The 17483-nt window shown below is 40.3% G+C and overlaps 1 protein-coding gene across 1 annotated transcript; it reads right to left on the bottom strand.

Moving 5' to 3' along the window:
- Nucleotides 1-3826: 3826 nt before the first annotated feature.
- Nucleotides 3827-16227, bottom strand: pfkma (phosphofructokinase, muscle a). The gene is made up of 22 exons (XM_067592098.1): nt 16023-16227; nt 14842-14915; nt 14595-14672; nt 12649-12838; nt 11869-12034; nt 11536-11580; nt 10686-10794; nt 10499-10594; nt 10312-10404; nt 10093-10218; nt 9865-9929; nt 9450-9513; nt 9173-9319; nt 8661-8731; nt 8470-8557; nt 8173-8325; nt 7917-8081; nt 7742-7803; nt 7266-7377; nt 7022-7121; nt 4289-4394; nt 3827-4194 (listed from the first exon to the last, which is right to left on the bottom strand). Exons 1-22 carry the CDS (start codon nt 16111-16113, stop codon nt 4053-4055), a joined length of 2343 nt encoding a protein of 780 aa, XP_067448199.1. The 5' UTR covers nt 16114-16227; the 3' UTR covers nt 3827-4052.
- Nucleotides 16228-17483: the final 1256 nt, after the last annotated feature.

Genomic DNA, 17483 nt, shown 5'->3' with positions numbered 1-17483 from the left:
TGTTTTAAGATGTATATAAAATACTTTGATATATATATAATATTTTGAATAATAATCAGTTTCTAATATGTTTTTTCAGTTAAAAGTTAAATTAACTTGTTGATTACCTTAAAATAACATATCCTCCCTCATTAATAATTCCAGATTCTATAAATATGCAAATATATTTCATTTCAGAAGTCTAACTACTACAAGATGTCTCCTACTTCACTGTAAATTAAAAGTAAATTCTCAGTGTTCGTGCACTGGAGGCTTTAAGTTTCCACATCAGACTTGTATAAGTTGAATATTGGACCAGGATTGGCCTCCAAACTAGTTGTGATGTCACAGATATTACTCGTAGGCTCACTCCTTAAAATCAGACTTTCTGTAAGCGCAGAAACTTCCCACTTTCAGCAGATAAATGTGAAAACAGCTTCAAGCATTAAACTCTGCACAAACATCACAGTGACGCTCAAACATCCAACTGTAGGAACAAGAAGAAAAACACATTTTTGGATGGAGGGGGACTTTAACATCTTGGTGCAATACAAGTTCATAGACTGACTTGAATGAATCTTTTTATAATCAATTTTAGAATAAAAGTAGAAAAAATATATTTTATAATTATAAATACAATAATAAAATACATGGAATGAGTCTGAATAAATTAGCTCTTATAATTAAAGCCCCCCTATATAAAGCAGGGGGACTTTAATTATAAACGCTAATTTATGCAAACTCATTCCATGTATTTTATTATTATGCTTCTGAAATGAAAAATATTTGCATATGTATAGATTCTGGGTTGGGTTTTTTTGTGGAAAAACCACATCAGACGCAGATTATTATTAATTAAAGCAGTTTTTTATATGCACCTTAAAACATGTCTAGAGGGGTCTTTAAGGATTTGTTTCGAGCTGATGACACCCAAACAGGGTTTGTGAGAAAAAAAAAAAGCAAAAAGTGCTTTTGCTTACTTTCCTGTTTTAAAACCATATTTGTACAATATACATTGTAAGAAACGAATTGATTAAAATATACAACTCTTACACAAACACTGAGTTATTTCCCTGTAGGCCTGAACATCCTTTAAGTTAGTTTTGATAATTAAGATACTTCTGCACTTGTAGTAGGTTGTGTAATGTACACATTCCAGTGTAATATTTCTTCATCATTTGCTCATGCCTACATGACATTTTTTCTTCTATTCTGCAATTATCTCTAGTTTGAGTAAATACACTGCTATCATGTTAATATGCATACGTAGATGGTGTTCCAGTCACTATCAGCAGGGTGAATAAATGACCTTTTGTGTGGTATAAAAAGACAAAGAGAGTCAAAGAAAGAAAAGTGATGTAATCACTTTTTTGAGATGTAATCAGCCACTGAAAACGCTTTAATTAACCTCAAAAGGTTGTTCAAAGACAGGTCACATAGTGTTAAATTAGGGAATAACTGTATTTTATTGGATTATCCGTGCAGTAGATTAAAATGGCTCCACTGTTAAGGTTCCCGTCAATGAAGAAAAAATGTTATAAAATGGTGAATATTATGATTCAGTGATCAAGGTATTCAGCTTTAACCACAAGCACCATGACATGTTACATCTGCTGATTCACAGCAAATCCAGCTAGATATCCTCTGACCCGAATGATCGAAAACCTTCACAGACATTGTTTGATATGTAATTCAGAGGCAGGTTTTGCAGGCTCTAAACTAAACAACATAAACTAGGTGTTAGTCAGATTAATCAAATAAATACCTACAAGCTGCAATGTAACCTCTATTTTTGACTCACAAGCAATCTTCTTTTTACTGGCAGGCAGTTTAGAGGTACAGACGTGGCTGAAATTATTGGTACCCTTGCATTTTATTAAAATAATGCACCATTCGCCATGAACAGTGTTGAAATTAAGATATTTTATTATCAACGCATGTCTATGTTTGGTTTGCAGAGGAACAAAACACAAAAGCTGTGAAAATAACTGAATTCATGTTTATTCTACAAAGACTTATTGGTACCTTTTTAGAAGTTGTAAGAAATAATTGATTTGTAATGATACTTTACGCAGACTATTGTGTTTTAATTAGTATTACAGGTGTTTTCAATCTTATAATCATTCATGCAGCCAGTTTAAAAGGATATAATTACTCACTCTGCTGTTTTGTGCCACAGTGTGCATCACATTGAACATGAAAAACAGAAGGACCTAGAGAGTGGTCTGAAGACATTAGAAAAAAGGTAATAGCCAAGCATGGTCAACGTAAAGGTTACAAGACCATCTCCAAAGAGCTTGATGTTCCTTTGACCACTGTTGCCAGTATTATTAAGAAGTTTAAGGTCCATGAAACTGTAGCCAACATCTCTGGATGTGGTTGCAAGAGGAAAATTGGCCTGAGATTGAACAGAAGGATTGCTTGAATGGTCGTAAAAGAATCAAGGAAAACTTCAATACAGATCCAAGCTGTTCAAGGTACAATAGTGTCAATTTGCACCATCTGTCGCTGTCTGAATGAAAATGGGCTCCATGGTAGAAAACCCAGGAAGACTCTGATTCTAAGAAGGAGACAAAGAAAAGCCAGACTGGACTTGCCAAAATGCATGTCAGCAAGTCACAGTCCTTCTGGGCGAATATGCTTTGGACAGATTAAACTAAATTAGAGCTTTCTGGTAAATCACACCAACCCTATGTTTACAGAAGAAAAAGATGAAGCCTTCAAAGAAAAGAGCACCATGCCTACCGTGAAACATGGAGGAGGCTCAGTGATGTTTTGGGGTTGATTTGCTGCCTCAGGCACTGAGTGCCTTGAATCTGAGCAGGGCACAATGACATCAGAAGACTATCAAGGCATTTTGAAGTGAATCATACAGCCAAGTGTCAGAAAGCTGTGTCTTAGTCATCGGTCATCATACATCAAAAAGCACCCAAGAGTGGATGAGAAGAAAACGTTGGACCACTCTGAAGAAGCCTGCTATGAGTCCTGACCTGAATCCCATTGAACATCTGCGGAAAGAGCTGAAACTTGCAGTTGGGAGACGACACCCATCAAACCTGTGAGAACTGGAGCAGTTTGCTCAAGAAGAGGCTGAACTACTAGTGGAGAAGTGTAGAAACCTTATTCAGAGTTACAGAAAGGACTTGACTGCAGTTATTGCCTCAAAGGCTGTACTACAAAATATTAAGTTAAGGGTACCAATATTTTTGGCCATTTTCACTTGTTTTATTGTATTAAATAATATGTTAAGCTGTAAATCAAAAGCAAAGTTTCAGTTTTATTCAATGTGAAATAAAGAATGGTGGACACCATATAGTTCAGTCAGTTTCAACTTAATACAGAGAAAATTATTATTATTATTATTTTTTTTTTTTTTAAAGGTGGAAGGGTACCAATATTTTCAGCCACGTCTGTATGTTTCTCGCCAATAATGGTTGATATTTTGAAGGAGATCAGTGCAACAGAGATGACACATAGATCACAGTGAGTCTCTGTGTGTCTCTATCTTTGCCTGCTTACAGCTGCTGGTGCCTCCATGAACAGGAACAAGAGGATACAGAAAGATGGAAGAAGGGATGAACACTCCCCGTATGCAGCTGCTTTTTGTGGCTGTTTTTCACACGCACACCTGGGTCCTATTTGTCCTGAATCACAGCTGCTTGGGGAAAAAAACAGGTTATACAGCTCCCACACCTTTTATTTACTGTGTGTACTGTGTATGTTTTAATGTGGGGTCATTGTTTCCAGGATATTGTATGCAAACTGAGAATAAGAGTCTCCTGACTACATTCATTTCTCAGGACAATTCACATTCTGCTAACTGAACACAAATCACCAACAATGCAACTTTTGGTTTGAAATATATCTTTATTCTGTGTCTTGTATCTTCTGCAAAACATATACACAGATACACTGATTGTTTTGAGAGTTAGAGGTGCTACATAACACTGGATTCGACAAGAGAGCACACAATAAAGATAAGAAAGGGTAGGTAGTTGGACAAAAAGAAAAATATGTTGTAATGGAACAGAAAGATTGCCCCTATCTGTGTGCTCCTCGGGAACAAACTGAGTCTACATTGCGAGAGCAGTCCTCTTCTTGATCACGTGCTCAATGTCGGCGTGCTCGGACGTGTCTAGTTTGATGTCATACTTGGCCAGGATCTTCATGATGGGCCTGATCTTCAGCCACCACTGTGTCCTTGGGATGCGGTGACTGCAGCAGACAGAGGAGGTATCATTACAGACGTTCAACCATTAAACTTGTTACTTGTAGTGCAGTATGTCATATGAAAAAATATGCATCTTACTCAAAATCTGTGTCTCCCTTCAGATCAGCAAGAGGCTGGAAGGTGAGCGCCCTCTTCCTCATGCCCAGTACGCAGGCAGAGTCTGGTGTGTTGGCGAAGATACGACCTAAAGAAGAAGTGAAACAGTTCAGTTAACACGTCATGTACGTAATGCTCTCTACTATCAACGTATAGATAGAGTACTTTATTTATCCCCAAAGGGAAATTTCAGTGTTACAGCAGCTATCACAGCAATGACAAAAAATACACACAGGACCTAAGCTTCCTCAAGAAATAGAGTCTGCTCTGTCACTTCCTGTAGACAGCCTAAGTGTTACATTTCCAGTCCAGTCTGTTGACAAGGTGAACATCCAGGTATCTGTAGCCCTCCACCACCTCCACCTCTTCTCCCAGGATGGAAATAGTGTTTAGTGTAGTCCTGGTCCTCCTAAAATCCACAACCATCTCCTTCATCTTGGTCACATTTAAAAGGAGGTGGTTGGTCCCACACAAAACCACAAAGATGTCCACCAGTTCCCTGTACTCAGTCTCCTGTCCACCACTGACACACCCGACAACTGCAGAGTAAGAGAGTAAGAGTGCAAAATTTCTGCAGATGACAGGACTCTGAGTTGTATTGGAAGTCTGAGGTATACACGGAGAAGAGAAAAGGCGAGAGTACAGGTTCCTGTAGTGCTCCTGTGTTGCTAACCACCTGCTCAGATATGCATCCCCTCAGCTCAACAAACTGTGGTCTGTCCATCAGGTAGTCAATAATCCAGGAGGTTGTGGAGGCGTCTACCTGCATCTTTTGGAGCTTCTCACACAGCGGTGTAGGCTGCAACCTGTTAAAGGCACCAGGGAAATCAAAGAACATGATCTTCACAGTGCTTCCTGCTTTATTCAGGTGAGAGTGGGCTCGCTGAAGCAGGCAGATGATGGCGTCTTCAACTCTGACCCTGAGGCAGCAGGCAAACTGCAGTGGGTCTGGAGAGGTGCTCACCTGAGGTCTGAGATGGGCCAATATCCGTCTCTCGAGAATGTTTATGATGTGTGATGTTAGGGCAACAGGTCTATAGTCATTGTGGGCAGATGGAGAAGACTTCTTACCAGGCAGGATGTCTTCCAAAGCACTGGAACCTTCTCCTGGTTCAGGCTAAGGTTGAAGAGGTGCTGTAGAATCCTACATAGCTGGTCCGCGCAGACCTTCAGGACCCTGGGGCTGATACCGTCCTTGTTGTGGTGCAGTCTCTCCAGCTGCCTCTTCACCTGACTGCTGGAAACAGACAGGCGGGTGGGGGAGGCAGAGGGGGGCTTAGTGTTTCTTGATGTAGGGGGAGGTGTTGATGGGGCTTTGTTGAAGTCCATGGTGGGGGTTGGGTGGTGAGGGAAGGCACAAGTGTTATTAGTCCGTGGTCTTGATCACCTGGGAGATGGGAGGTGTGAGAGGGAAGGAGCTGTGGGGGCAGGGAGGGTGTAGGGTCTGTGTGGCTAGGAACAGGGGAGGAAGAGGAGGAGGAGGAGGAGGGTCCTGTGCTGAACCTGTTGAAGAACAGGTTCAACTTATTGGCTTTGTCCAAACTTCCCTCAGCCTGATCCCCCTTCACCTTGAAGCCCATAATATTTTTAATTCCTGAACAAACATCCTGCATGTTGTTTTGCTGGAGGTTGCTCTGCAGCTTTTTCCTGTATGCCTCCTTTCTCTCCCTCAGCCTCACCTTCATCTCCCTCTGCACACTCCTCAATAGTTCCCTGCCCCCATCCCCGAAGGCTCCCTTCTTCTTATTCAGCAGCTTCTTCAGGTCAATGGTCATCCAGGGCTTATTACTGGGGAAGCATCACACTGTCCTGGTGGGGATGGTGTTATCCAGACAGAAGCTGTTATACAGTCAGTCACTGAGTTCATGTCATCTCCATGCGGTTCACAGAGTTTATTCCAGGTTGCAGCTTAACAATGGGTGTGTAGGTAGAGGTGGGGGTGGGTGGGTGGTTGGTTGGTTGGGGGGTCAGTGGATCTGTATGCATCACTCACAAATCATTGTCATATATTATCATATAATTCTTGTTGGCAGTGGTGGAAGAAATACTCAGATCCTTTACTTACTAAGTAAAAGTAACCATATAATAATGTAAAAATATAATATTACCAGTAAAAATGTTGTATTGAGACTTTTACTTAAGTAAAAGTACAAAAGTGTGATAAGCTCAAAGGTATCAAATATAAAAGTACTTGTTATTCAGATAAATGTCCCCTGAAGTGTTACATTATTATATTATTAGGTACCTCAAAATTGCTACTTGAGTAAATACATTTTTGCGAGGATTTATTTTGTAGTATATATAGTATTTCTTATACTATATAATAATGCGGGATGATTTACATGATTCAATTAATTATAGTAATTACATATGCTTTATTTTAAATGTGTCTTTATGTTTGTGTAGATTAGGAGCTGCAGTGTTAGCAACTGTTTAGATTGGTGGAGTGATGTGCCATAAAACTTGAGCAGATGTATCGTCGTTGTCGGCGTGCTGTTGTCCTACTGTTGCAGCGGACATTAAAGTAGACAAGTTCAACTGAAGAAATTGTCCCTATGGTCTTACTTTACCTACGACCCCAAAGTAGTTTTAATGCAGTAACTGTGAAGTTAATATTTAACGCTACAAATAAACAGTGTTACAGTTGCAGTCCACCTCTGGCTGTTGGTTTTCTTAAAATGTGCAGAATGAACATTTGATTTTAGGTCAACGTACCATGCCTATAGCACTCCTTGAGCTTCTCCGTCAGCCACAGAACAGACTTGGCTCCCATCTTTGTGCCGAAGTTTCTGTCAAAGGGTGTTGGAGTACCACCCTGTAGTCGATAGAGGACAGACAAGTGTAGCATCAGTTACGTTGTAATGTTGAACGACAAGGACAGAATCTGTTCCTTTATACTTGGAGTGGATTCTAACTTATATATTATGGTTCATATTAACACTTCAGCACACAAACAGACCTGTTGCATGTGTCCCAGAACATTCTTGCGGCAGTCAAAGATGCCTTTGCCCTCCTCTGAGTACAAGTTGAAGATGAAGTCAGTGGTGTAGTTGGCGTTAGAGTTCTCATTCCTGTTGTAGAGGGAAGAGTGACAGATCATTGTACCGTTATCTGGAAGGATTTTTGTTTTGTTTAATAGGTGCAGAATGTGTTAAAAAACAGAGTGGATTATTTATAAATCATGGTCACTTTCCTAAAAAAAACACTCACTTATGTTCATTAAACATTTTGAATTCTTGATTAAAAGTTTATACCTAAGCTTGTTAACTATACATTTCTAAATCAACTTTGTGCCCACTATCTGAATTTAGAGCTGTGATTAAATGTGAGCGACAACATGTGTGTTAAGTGGTATTCATCAAGACTACTAGTACTTAAACACTATACTTCAATTAAATCTGCTGCACTTCTGGGTCACACTTGAACAAAACCTACCTGAGAATCAAACCTCTCTTCACTGTTGTCTTCATCTTCTGCACAAGATGCTCGACGTTTGTCTGTAGAACAAGTGGACTGATCACACACTCAGAATACATCAGCACTTAGGGTGTAGAGACTAAAACAAACAAATGGGTAAACAGGTGCTGTTCTTCCATGACCTTCAGCTCACCTCCAGGTCTTTAATGCTGAATTTGTCCTCATAGATGTAGGCAGCATCGGCCCCAGCAGCCAGACCAGCCATGGTGGCCAAGTAGCCGCAGTATCCACCCATGGTTTCAACGATGAACACGCGACGCTTGGTTCCTGCTGCAGACTGCTTGATTCTGTCACAGGTCTGCAGAAGAAAACATCACAGAAATGTGTTTAGCTCCAGATTGTTACGTATACTGTATATGTGTGTGTGTATCTGCTGTGAACGCACTGACAGAGGTGATGGTGTTGAGGGCAGTGTCAGCACCAATGCTGAAGTCGGAGCCGGGGACGTTGTTGGAGACAGTGGCGGGGATAACCACGATGGGAATGCACATCTCCTCGTATTTCTCTCTGGCCTGAACCAGCTCCAGACCTCCAACGTAGGCCTGCAGGAGATGAAGATTCATTTGTTTGTGTGCTTCTTAAAGAAGGCAATAACTGTCAAGCTTTCAATCTTAATGGTGAATTTATCATTGAGACTGACACATGACTTCTGGATTTAAAGAAGAAGAACAGCTGTCACATCTTACCTCAAATCCACCAATAATCACCAAAGCATGGATGTTGAACTTGGCAATGTTCTGGCTGATTTCCTCCAGTATTTTACCAGGCAGAGTTCTTTGGAGAACAGAGACAAATATCACAAAGTTATAACGAAATCCAAGTTTTCTTATAAAAAAGCTGTACCACTGAAAAAAAAGAACAATAACTAACTCTTTACCTCTTGGTGCCCAACATTGACCCTCCTTTTCCAGTCCAGCCACTCACTGAGGTCCAGGTGATGGGCTCAACCTGCAACAAGAGAAAATGATCGATTGAAAACGTAATATATTAAATACTACAACATGTAAAACAATTGGGAAACAGTGACAAATAACACCAAGTTTGGTTTACAGTATATATTTAGAAATGAGTTCCCTTTGTGTGTCATTTTCCATTCAGTCCCAAACTGAAGGAGAGAAAGTGTCACCTGTGGGATTTGGATGAGGTTGGGAATGAAATACATTCAATATTGTACTGTCCATTTGATCATGATCTTTGGATGTCTCAAAAACTACAAAACACTACTTCAGATTTCAGTGGAAGTTTGTGAAAAGTCGGCCAAAAGATAAATGATTAGTTTTTGCAGCTACAGACTATGTGGCCATTTATAAAGCACGAAGCATCTTGAACTAAGAGATGTAAACACGAGTTTATTTTTTCCTGGATTCCTCGGTTTACAATGCCAGTTACCTGTCCATGAGCCAGACCGTCGAAGCCGTCGTGGACAGCCAACATGTTGTGACCCTGGATGAGACCCATCCTGACCGCTGAACGGACGGCTGCATTCATACCAGCACAGGGAGCACCGATGTTCATGATGGCCACATTGATGTTGCTCTGGCAAGACAGAGAGAGATGGAGATAGTTGAAGGGTTACTTAATGAAGACATTCATTCTTTTTTTTTTTATTGAGAATAATCTTTACTAATGTCTTAAGAGTCTTTTTTAGAAAATGGATGGTTCTCACCTTAACATCTGGGGGGTTGATGTGAGCCAGCAGCTTGTATGTGTTCCAGTTGTTCTCAAAACTCCTGCACATCATAAATAAGGTTGTGTAAGTGTTGGTAATTTTTTCTTACTTTCAAAATGTTATTATGCCAATATTTCTCTAAGATATTTTATAATATGCGAGGGGCTGCTCTAATCTCATTCTTCTTTTCATTATTTACTTTGTGCTGTATGTTTTTCTGTGTTTTATGTACTTTTTTGTTCTGTTTTTAGTTTATCATGTATATTTTCTTTGTTCAATTCATTCAGACTATAATCTTGCACTCAGAAATGACTCAAAAAGCCAAAACTTAAAAAGTTTGATGGAATAATTAAGTTGTTTGTGGTGTCATTGTGATTACACTCCAGTACATTTAAGAGGACATTCTTCTTACTTTCCTCTGAGCTTGATAGCATCCTCAAATCTGCCCTCAGCCATGGCAGCAGTCACATCTTTGGTCTGTGAAGCAAGAAGGGGGACAGAGAGTTTGAGAGGGAGAAAGACGGAGAAATCTCAGAGTTTAATATGAGCATATATATCCTCTTAAACAAGTAGAGCAACATCCTATGAAAGTAACTAAAACCTGGCGGATTCTTGCTGGCATGAAAATATTTTGACGTACCACTTGCACACACTCCATGAGCGGCAGTCTGACTGCCTGGTTCCCGGACAGGCTGACCACACAGGCAGGAGTGTCGGGAGTGGCCTCCAGCAGCGCCATCACAGCCTCCACACCCATCCTGCTGCCCTGAACAACACACACACACACACACAGTCAGATCATCAAGTGTGCATGTGAGGTGAGCTACAATTATATTTTGTGTTTTACTGAGATAGTTACCAGGATTCTGTCGAAGGCGGAGGGTGTGCCTCCTCTCTGTACATGTCCGAGGACAGTGGCGCGAGTATCAAAGCCGAGTCTGTCAGTCACCAACTGGGGACGAAGAAATCCAGCTGTTAGTTTGTTATATTGTCAGTGCAACCTGCAGTAGCACTTTACTCAACTAACACTAGAGAGCAAGACTCGCCTTTTTAATGTCGTCAGATGTAATCGCTTTGCCATCTCTGGTCATCGCGCCCTCAGCTACGATGATCACATTCAGACGAGAACCTCTGGCCCTTTGCTGAAAGAAATAATGAGAAGATGTAATGTTGTGCATTCTGAATTAAACACGTCGTAGTGTTCAGAACATCTGCAAATAAAGGGACGCATACGTTTGTCAGCCTCCTGCACAAGTGGTCCTCCCAGCCCTCATCTGGTGGCATCTCTGGAATGAACACCCAGTCCGCACCACAGGCCAGAGCCGTCACCAGGGCCAGGTACCTGCAGGCCGACACACACACACACACACACACACACACACACACACACACACACACACACACATAATTCAGGCACAAGTATACAGGTACATTTGAAACCTTTTCAGCAAATGTGTAAAACACATGTAATATTCAACCCTTTTTCTTTAATAATGTCAATAATTCATCCTTAATTTGATGTACTGTGTTTACACTATTGAAACAGCTTGTTCAGGTATGAAAAACTCATAGCAGAATCATATTAATTTGTGGGTAAGTAAGATATCATTGAGAAATAGTTCTTTTCTTCAAGTCGAAAGCAGAGATGTGACGGGAAAATGAAAGAAGAGACGAGGGATGACAAGCAACAAAGATCCTCAGCTGGACTCGAACTGGCGTCATTGCAAATACATAGTTAGCATTTTAAACCGCTCCATCACCAGGACGCCCCGATGGAGCAATTGTGAAAATATCTACAATGGTGTTATTGACTGACATTGTTTTTCTCACCACAAAAAACAACAATTATGTTTATTTGATACATGTTGAGCTAAGCACTAAAGACACACTGTCGTTAAATTGGTTCACTAAAAAAAAAACAAATTGAATTGAGAAAAAGTTAAAAAGATTTCCTTCATTTTGACAAAATATCAGCAGTAGGTGAATGTCATGCTACAATAGGTTATATGTTTATGTCATACACTCACACGTGTGCTTGTCAATACATAACGTACACACAAATAGATATACACAAGCTACTGACCCACAGTGTCGGCCCATCACTTCCAGGATGAACGTCCTCTGGTGGCTGTGGAGGAAAATATTTCACAAATAAGAAAGGAGGAAACTATAATGAATAAAACACCAAAATATCCAACAAAAAAATTCTGTGTTTTCACTCACACAGTGGACTACATTAGCTTGTAAAACCATGAAGCAAGCATCTTCATTTTTCTTTACTTTGTCAGTGAGTCAACATCTATTTTGTCTCATAATTGCTTCATACTTCACTGCTGCTGTATGCTGCAGTATGATCTAATTTCACCCTCATGGATGAATTAAATGTATCTTAGGGAGAGTTACAGTGATGTCTGACCTCTGTGCGGTTGTGGTGATGGCGTCCACCACCTCAATGATGCGGTGTAGAGCGGAGTCGGTGCCAATGGTCATGTCAGTGCCACAGAAGTCATTGTCGATGGAGCCGACCATGCCGACGATGTTCAGATGGGAGGATTTTTTTGCCTCTTCTTCTGTAATCTTACCTGCAGAAAATGCAAAAAAAAAAACAGTCGGTAACAACAAGAAACATATAAAGCCTATAGTAAGATTTAAAGTTGTAAAAAGTTTTGTTGATTCATGTAATTCTTTTCTTAGGTTTTTATCTCAGATGTTGACACAGGTGTTGACACAACTGTCATCATTTCATCTGAATGTCTGGATTAGTAATGCAGATTCTCCCCAAAATCAAATTTAATCAAACTAACTCAACATAATGAATATGGAGTATCGGGGCTCCTGAGCATCTGCTACTCTGGGACAGTTTCCTTCTTTGCCTGGTTGGTTATTCAGCCTCGTTTGGAGGAACTGTATTAGATCAGCGGTGTGTTTTATTCACCCACATATGAGTGACAACATCTCATTTTTGGCTTCTTTGGAAAGTAATTGTATCTTTGTGTGCATGGTTTCTTGATTTGTAGATGGAAAAAAAATCATTTTTGTAAAACAATAATGAATACTTTACAAAATACTGTATTCTAAATCAATTACAGGATTTCAGTGAAGGATAAGAAAAGAATCTCTGAATGAAGAGAGTACAAACTGAGCTGAGGGAGATACTCAGGACTCATTGACACTCTAATCAAGTTCATCTCTTTACCATCTCGGACCAGGTCAACCAGCAGTTCGCTCCACTCAGTCCTGAATGCGTTGGCTCCAGTCAGACTGCCGTCGCCTCCAATCACACACAGGTTAGTGATGCCAAGTTTCACCAAGTTGTGAGCTGCCTTCATACGACCCTCTCTGGCCCTGAAGTCCTTGCAGCGAGCGCTGCCGATGACAGTTCCTCCCTTACATGTGAAGAAAGAGGAGAAGCTGTTTTCAACACAGTTAGTGACACGCCAACATATTTCTGGCTTTAAGGAAGAAGACTTTCTTAGTGCAGTGATCACTGACATTTAAACTGACATGTTTTTTCCATTACAAACATCCAGAATTACCCCTTAAATATTAATCTCTGTGGTGGGATGTGCGTCAGGGCGGCTTTACAACACTGTGGAATTAGACTCGTTAAGATGCCTTGAAGTCACATCAGGTGAAGTTGCATCATGCTGGATAAATGCGGCAGACACTTTAGAAGTGATATCCTAGAAATTTGCTGCAGCCTGTGAGTGGCCACTTAGTCGCTCACTGTCACACACTTCATGAATCTTCACGTGTCATGCCGTCTGCACTGCCAGGTCTCTTTATTTAAACAGAGATGATGGGGAGAAATGTGAGTCACGAGTTTCACAGTATTACTGCACCTCCAGTCCTTCAGTCACAGGGCAGCAGCAGCCTTTTAATATCATCACTCAAAAATCAGTTTCTCATGTTATCAGAGTTCAGGAACGTGGAGGAAGCTGTTGACTCCAAGTGGAGAAGGATTGCTAAAGGGCGGGTTCACAATTTTTCAAGTCTGTCTTAAAACAACAGTCAGGAGCCCAAATAAACATTGAAACATGTTTGTCTTCCTGTAATTATTCCTCCTGTTCATACTGGCCATCAGAAGATCCCTTCAAATGTGCTTACAATGTAAGTGATGGGGGCCACAATCCACAGTCCTCGTCTTGAGCAAAATGTATTAAAATGTTTATCTGAAGATAAAATGAGGCTCCAGCTGCCTGAATCAAATAACATGGATATCTTTCACAGTTGTAGTCTTTTTAGTTTAAATTTCCCTCTTTGTGTCTCGATGGACAGTGTTTTCCTGTTCAGCTGCAGTGGAAGTACAGTAACAAGAAGAGGGACTTTGGCACTAAAAAGAAGAATTATGAAGGCATCTTCTAATGGTCAGTGTGAACAGGAGGGATGATTATAGCAAGAAAAACATGTGTCAATGTTCATTTAAACATCTGAATACTGTTTTAGGACACACTTGAACAATTGTGAACCTATCCTTTAAAGTTTAAAGGATTTGCTCATCCAAATTACAAAAAATATGTCTTCTCAGGCAGATAATTCATCTTCTATGTTGACAGGTTTGTAGACATCCGTCTTTGAGATTTCTGCTGTGGTGAGATGAATGGAATTGTTTGTGCTGCTCACAGCAATAAAAAAAAAAAAAAGACATTTCCAAAGTTCAACAAAAAAGTGTCCCTCCATCAGAAGACCAAGAATCCACATCCACACTGAGCAGCTGCTCCATGAGTCATATTTAGGCATAATGGTGACTGAAAAGTGTCCCTGTTACTTTAGATGATCCACAGACCTTTCTGTCAAATGCCAAAATGCCAAAGAAATAGTCCCCATGAAAATAGTTGACAGTGTTGTTGTTGACCTTTTAAACTGTAATCTTTCAATGTTGTGACAACCATAAACAAAATTCCTCTCACCTCCGCTTGTTTATCTCAAAACCTGAACAAATCACAGCAACACCAAACTTTATATGGCTAGACGCAAATCTAAATGAAAAAGTTGGGTGAACCGACCCTTTAATGGCACAAATAAACAACTCTATTCTGTCCCATGTGAACATTCATGCATATTTTAGCAAAAAGTGTCTCTTGCTGGTGGATTTAATTATGTGTATCTGCGTGTGTGTTTATTTGGCAGCACGACACTCACCAGCTGCAGCATCATGGAGACACTCTCCCATGTGGCGGGTTGGATGTTTGCTCCTCCATCCACCAGACCCTGGTAGCCCTGCAGCACACAGTAACATTATTAATACCGCTGCTACTACAAATAACTGCACTGCAACAAAATACAATTTATTTTCTTTCAAGACTTTCATAATGTATTAATGTCTTATAGTCTTGTGAGTCTCTGTTTTGTATTTATTTGTAATATCATGGACGTGTGCAGCTCATACCTCATGAACAAAGTAGACTTTGGCTCCGGTGTAGAGACCAACTCTGACTGTGGCTCTCACAGCAGCGTTCATACCTGAGACACACACACATATTTATTATGATTGAGGTCTGATTTAGTCACATCATAAGACAATGTCAGGTGTTATTTTAATTTACCTGTCAGAAACCAGCTAAGGATTTATTTGATCCATTTGACCTTTAAATGACTTGACCTTCTTGTACATTGGCAACAGATGAGACAAAAATAGGCACAGGGAAAGCTGAGTTTATGGTTCTGTATGTCTTGAGTACAGTCTCTCCCTTGGATGTGCGGTACACTAAAGCCCACAGTGTGAGGCTGTGTTGTGGCAGGCTGGCATGCTGCAGCTCTTGTTTCACCAAACAGCAGCTGTGAATGGGGGCGTTTCTCTCCTCCATACCAGAAAAAGGTCACAGCCGCTAAAATTAGCTCCAAAGACGTGAAATAAGGGAACGCACGAGGAAGGACAAGAGGGTACATAAAGCTGCCACACAAAGGGTTAGAGTCAGATTTGGACTCAGTGAATAAAGATTGCACAGAAATAGGAGATGAATATGAGACATCATCCAGTTGAACTTCAACTGGAGTTGAAGCTTAATGCTTAAATTTGAGGTTTAATTAAGGAAAAGGCAATTTGTATGGATGATAGCTTAAAAAACTCATAAAGCATAAAATTTGATTTTAAATCTAAATCTGCTACACAATTATAGCCAACAGTGATAGTTTATAGGCTTTATAATTTGTAAAGACATGCAAAGACTTTGTGGATACATAAACATTAGTGGTACTGTAAGTCCAAGATGTAATCTTACTCTCCTTATTACACTGACATCAAGTACGACTTACAGCCAAACATCCATCAATCTGAGACAGCTGGCCTTCACCCGAGCCACCATGACATCTTGGAAAAATGCCTTTCAGTGCTGTGGTTCTTAAACTTACTAAAGATGTCATGCAATCACAGCTTTAATATGATACTTTATTGGCCTCCGTAAAATAGAGGCTGCATCTGTTGGGATTCGGTGTTTTGCTCAGAGGCACATCAGCGGGGAAGATGCTGTCCGACAGATTGTCCCCTCGTTGTTCTTTTTTTTTTAAAAAGTTGAATATAAATCTGTGATTGAAATAGCCGCCTCCCTCCGGATATCATCCCCCGCTTACCTTGGGCGTCTCCACCTGACGTCAGCACGGCGATGGAGCGTCCCAGCCCCATCTTTGTGGGGTCCCTGGTTGGGTGGAGATCCTTGGACATGTTTCCAGAGGAGCGGGGCAGACAGGTGTCTACAACAAAGGGGGGGAAAAAAGGAGAAAAAAAACGGAGCAAGGCTGCTCTTTCCTCACTCTCTGCTTCTCAGGGGAGGGACGAGTAGAGGCGCAGGCTTTATAGACTACTGTCCCTAACCCGGTCCCGAGCCCCCTCCCACCGACACCCTCCACCACTCTCTCACTCACATAAGTCTACTAAATATACATCAGGGCCTGTAACCACCTGCAGTGGACAGTTACAAACACAATGAGAAGGATCAGAAACATTTATACTCATTAACATTTTCTAATTAACACATAAAAAACAACAAAATAATGAAAAGGATTTTGAAGGAAAATTAACACATTTTAGTGGATTTTGTCACCTTTACACATGAAATGAGACCTAAAGGGAACAGCTGTAACTCAAATGCTCCTAAAATTAAGAATCCTGTTCAAACAATGTGCCAATTAACAAATTTGAAAATGTGTTAATTAATATATGACATAAAAACACAGTCACAGCTTGATTTGAATGTTTTTTCTTCCTTTCATATCATTGTAAATTTAATACCGTTAGTTTGTCACTCAACAGATTTGTTTTTTGGGAACTTGTCGTTATGTTTGACATTTAACAGTGTAAATGTTAACTGTTTTTTCAGAGTCGAGCTGACTCAGCAGCAGGGTATATTTCACATGTGTAGTATCAGTACTGTCTTCTCGCTGAACAGGATACAGTGTCACATGATCGAACACGACGCAGCTTGTTACATGTTTCCAGAAAAAGGCTTGAACTCTACATCTGGCGCAAAGCCAACCTGGGGAATGTAAAGCAGTATGGCATATCTTGTATCATGCCATGAAGATGATCGTCTCCAAGTCTTACTCCTGAAGAGTGAGCGGAGAAGGCATCACATAAGACTTCAGCGAAAAGAAAAGCCTGAAGGTCTGATAAGACGCTCTGGCAGCCCAATTAAAACATTGTTATAGTGATAAAAGTTAAAGGGGAACTCAAGGGACATAAAATAATGCTCCAAATCAAAGCAGCAGAGGTTCAGAGATCCTGACTAATGCTGTGACTAATATTTTACTATTCAATTTATGTTAACACTCACCAAAAAATATTTTGTATTTTTAAATAAAGATTAACAATTAGTCACTTAATTGTTTCAGAAAACACTGGATTTCCAATAATGTAATGAATATAACGTCTTTGTGCCTGGTCACATCTTTCAATCTCCTCGCCCCCAGTTTGAAACTCAGGCTTTTTGTTATAAATTAATTGTCTTCGAGTCCAAAACCGAGATAAGCTGTTATTTCCTCAGACTTTAGAAAACATCATACAACTGTTTTCACAGACATGAAGCGTAAACTGAC

Source organism: Thunnus thynnus, chromosome 6, assembly GCF_963924715.1.
Source record: "Thunnus thynnus chromosome 6, fThuThy2.1, whole genome shotgun sequence".
In the NCBI taxonomy this organism is placed as follows: Eukaryota; Metazoa; Chordata; class Actinopteri; order Scombriformes; family Scombridae; genus Thunnus; species Thunnus thynnus.
This window is presented reverse-complemented; position numbering and strand designations above follow the sequence as displayed.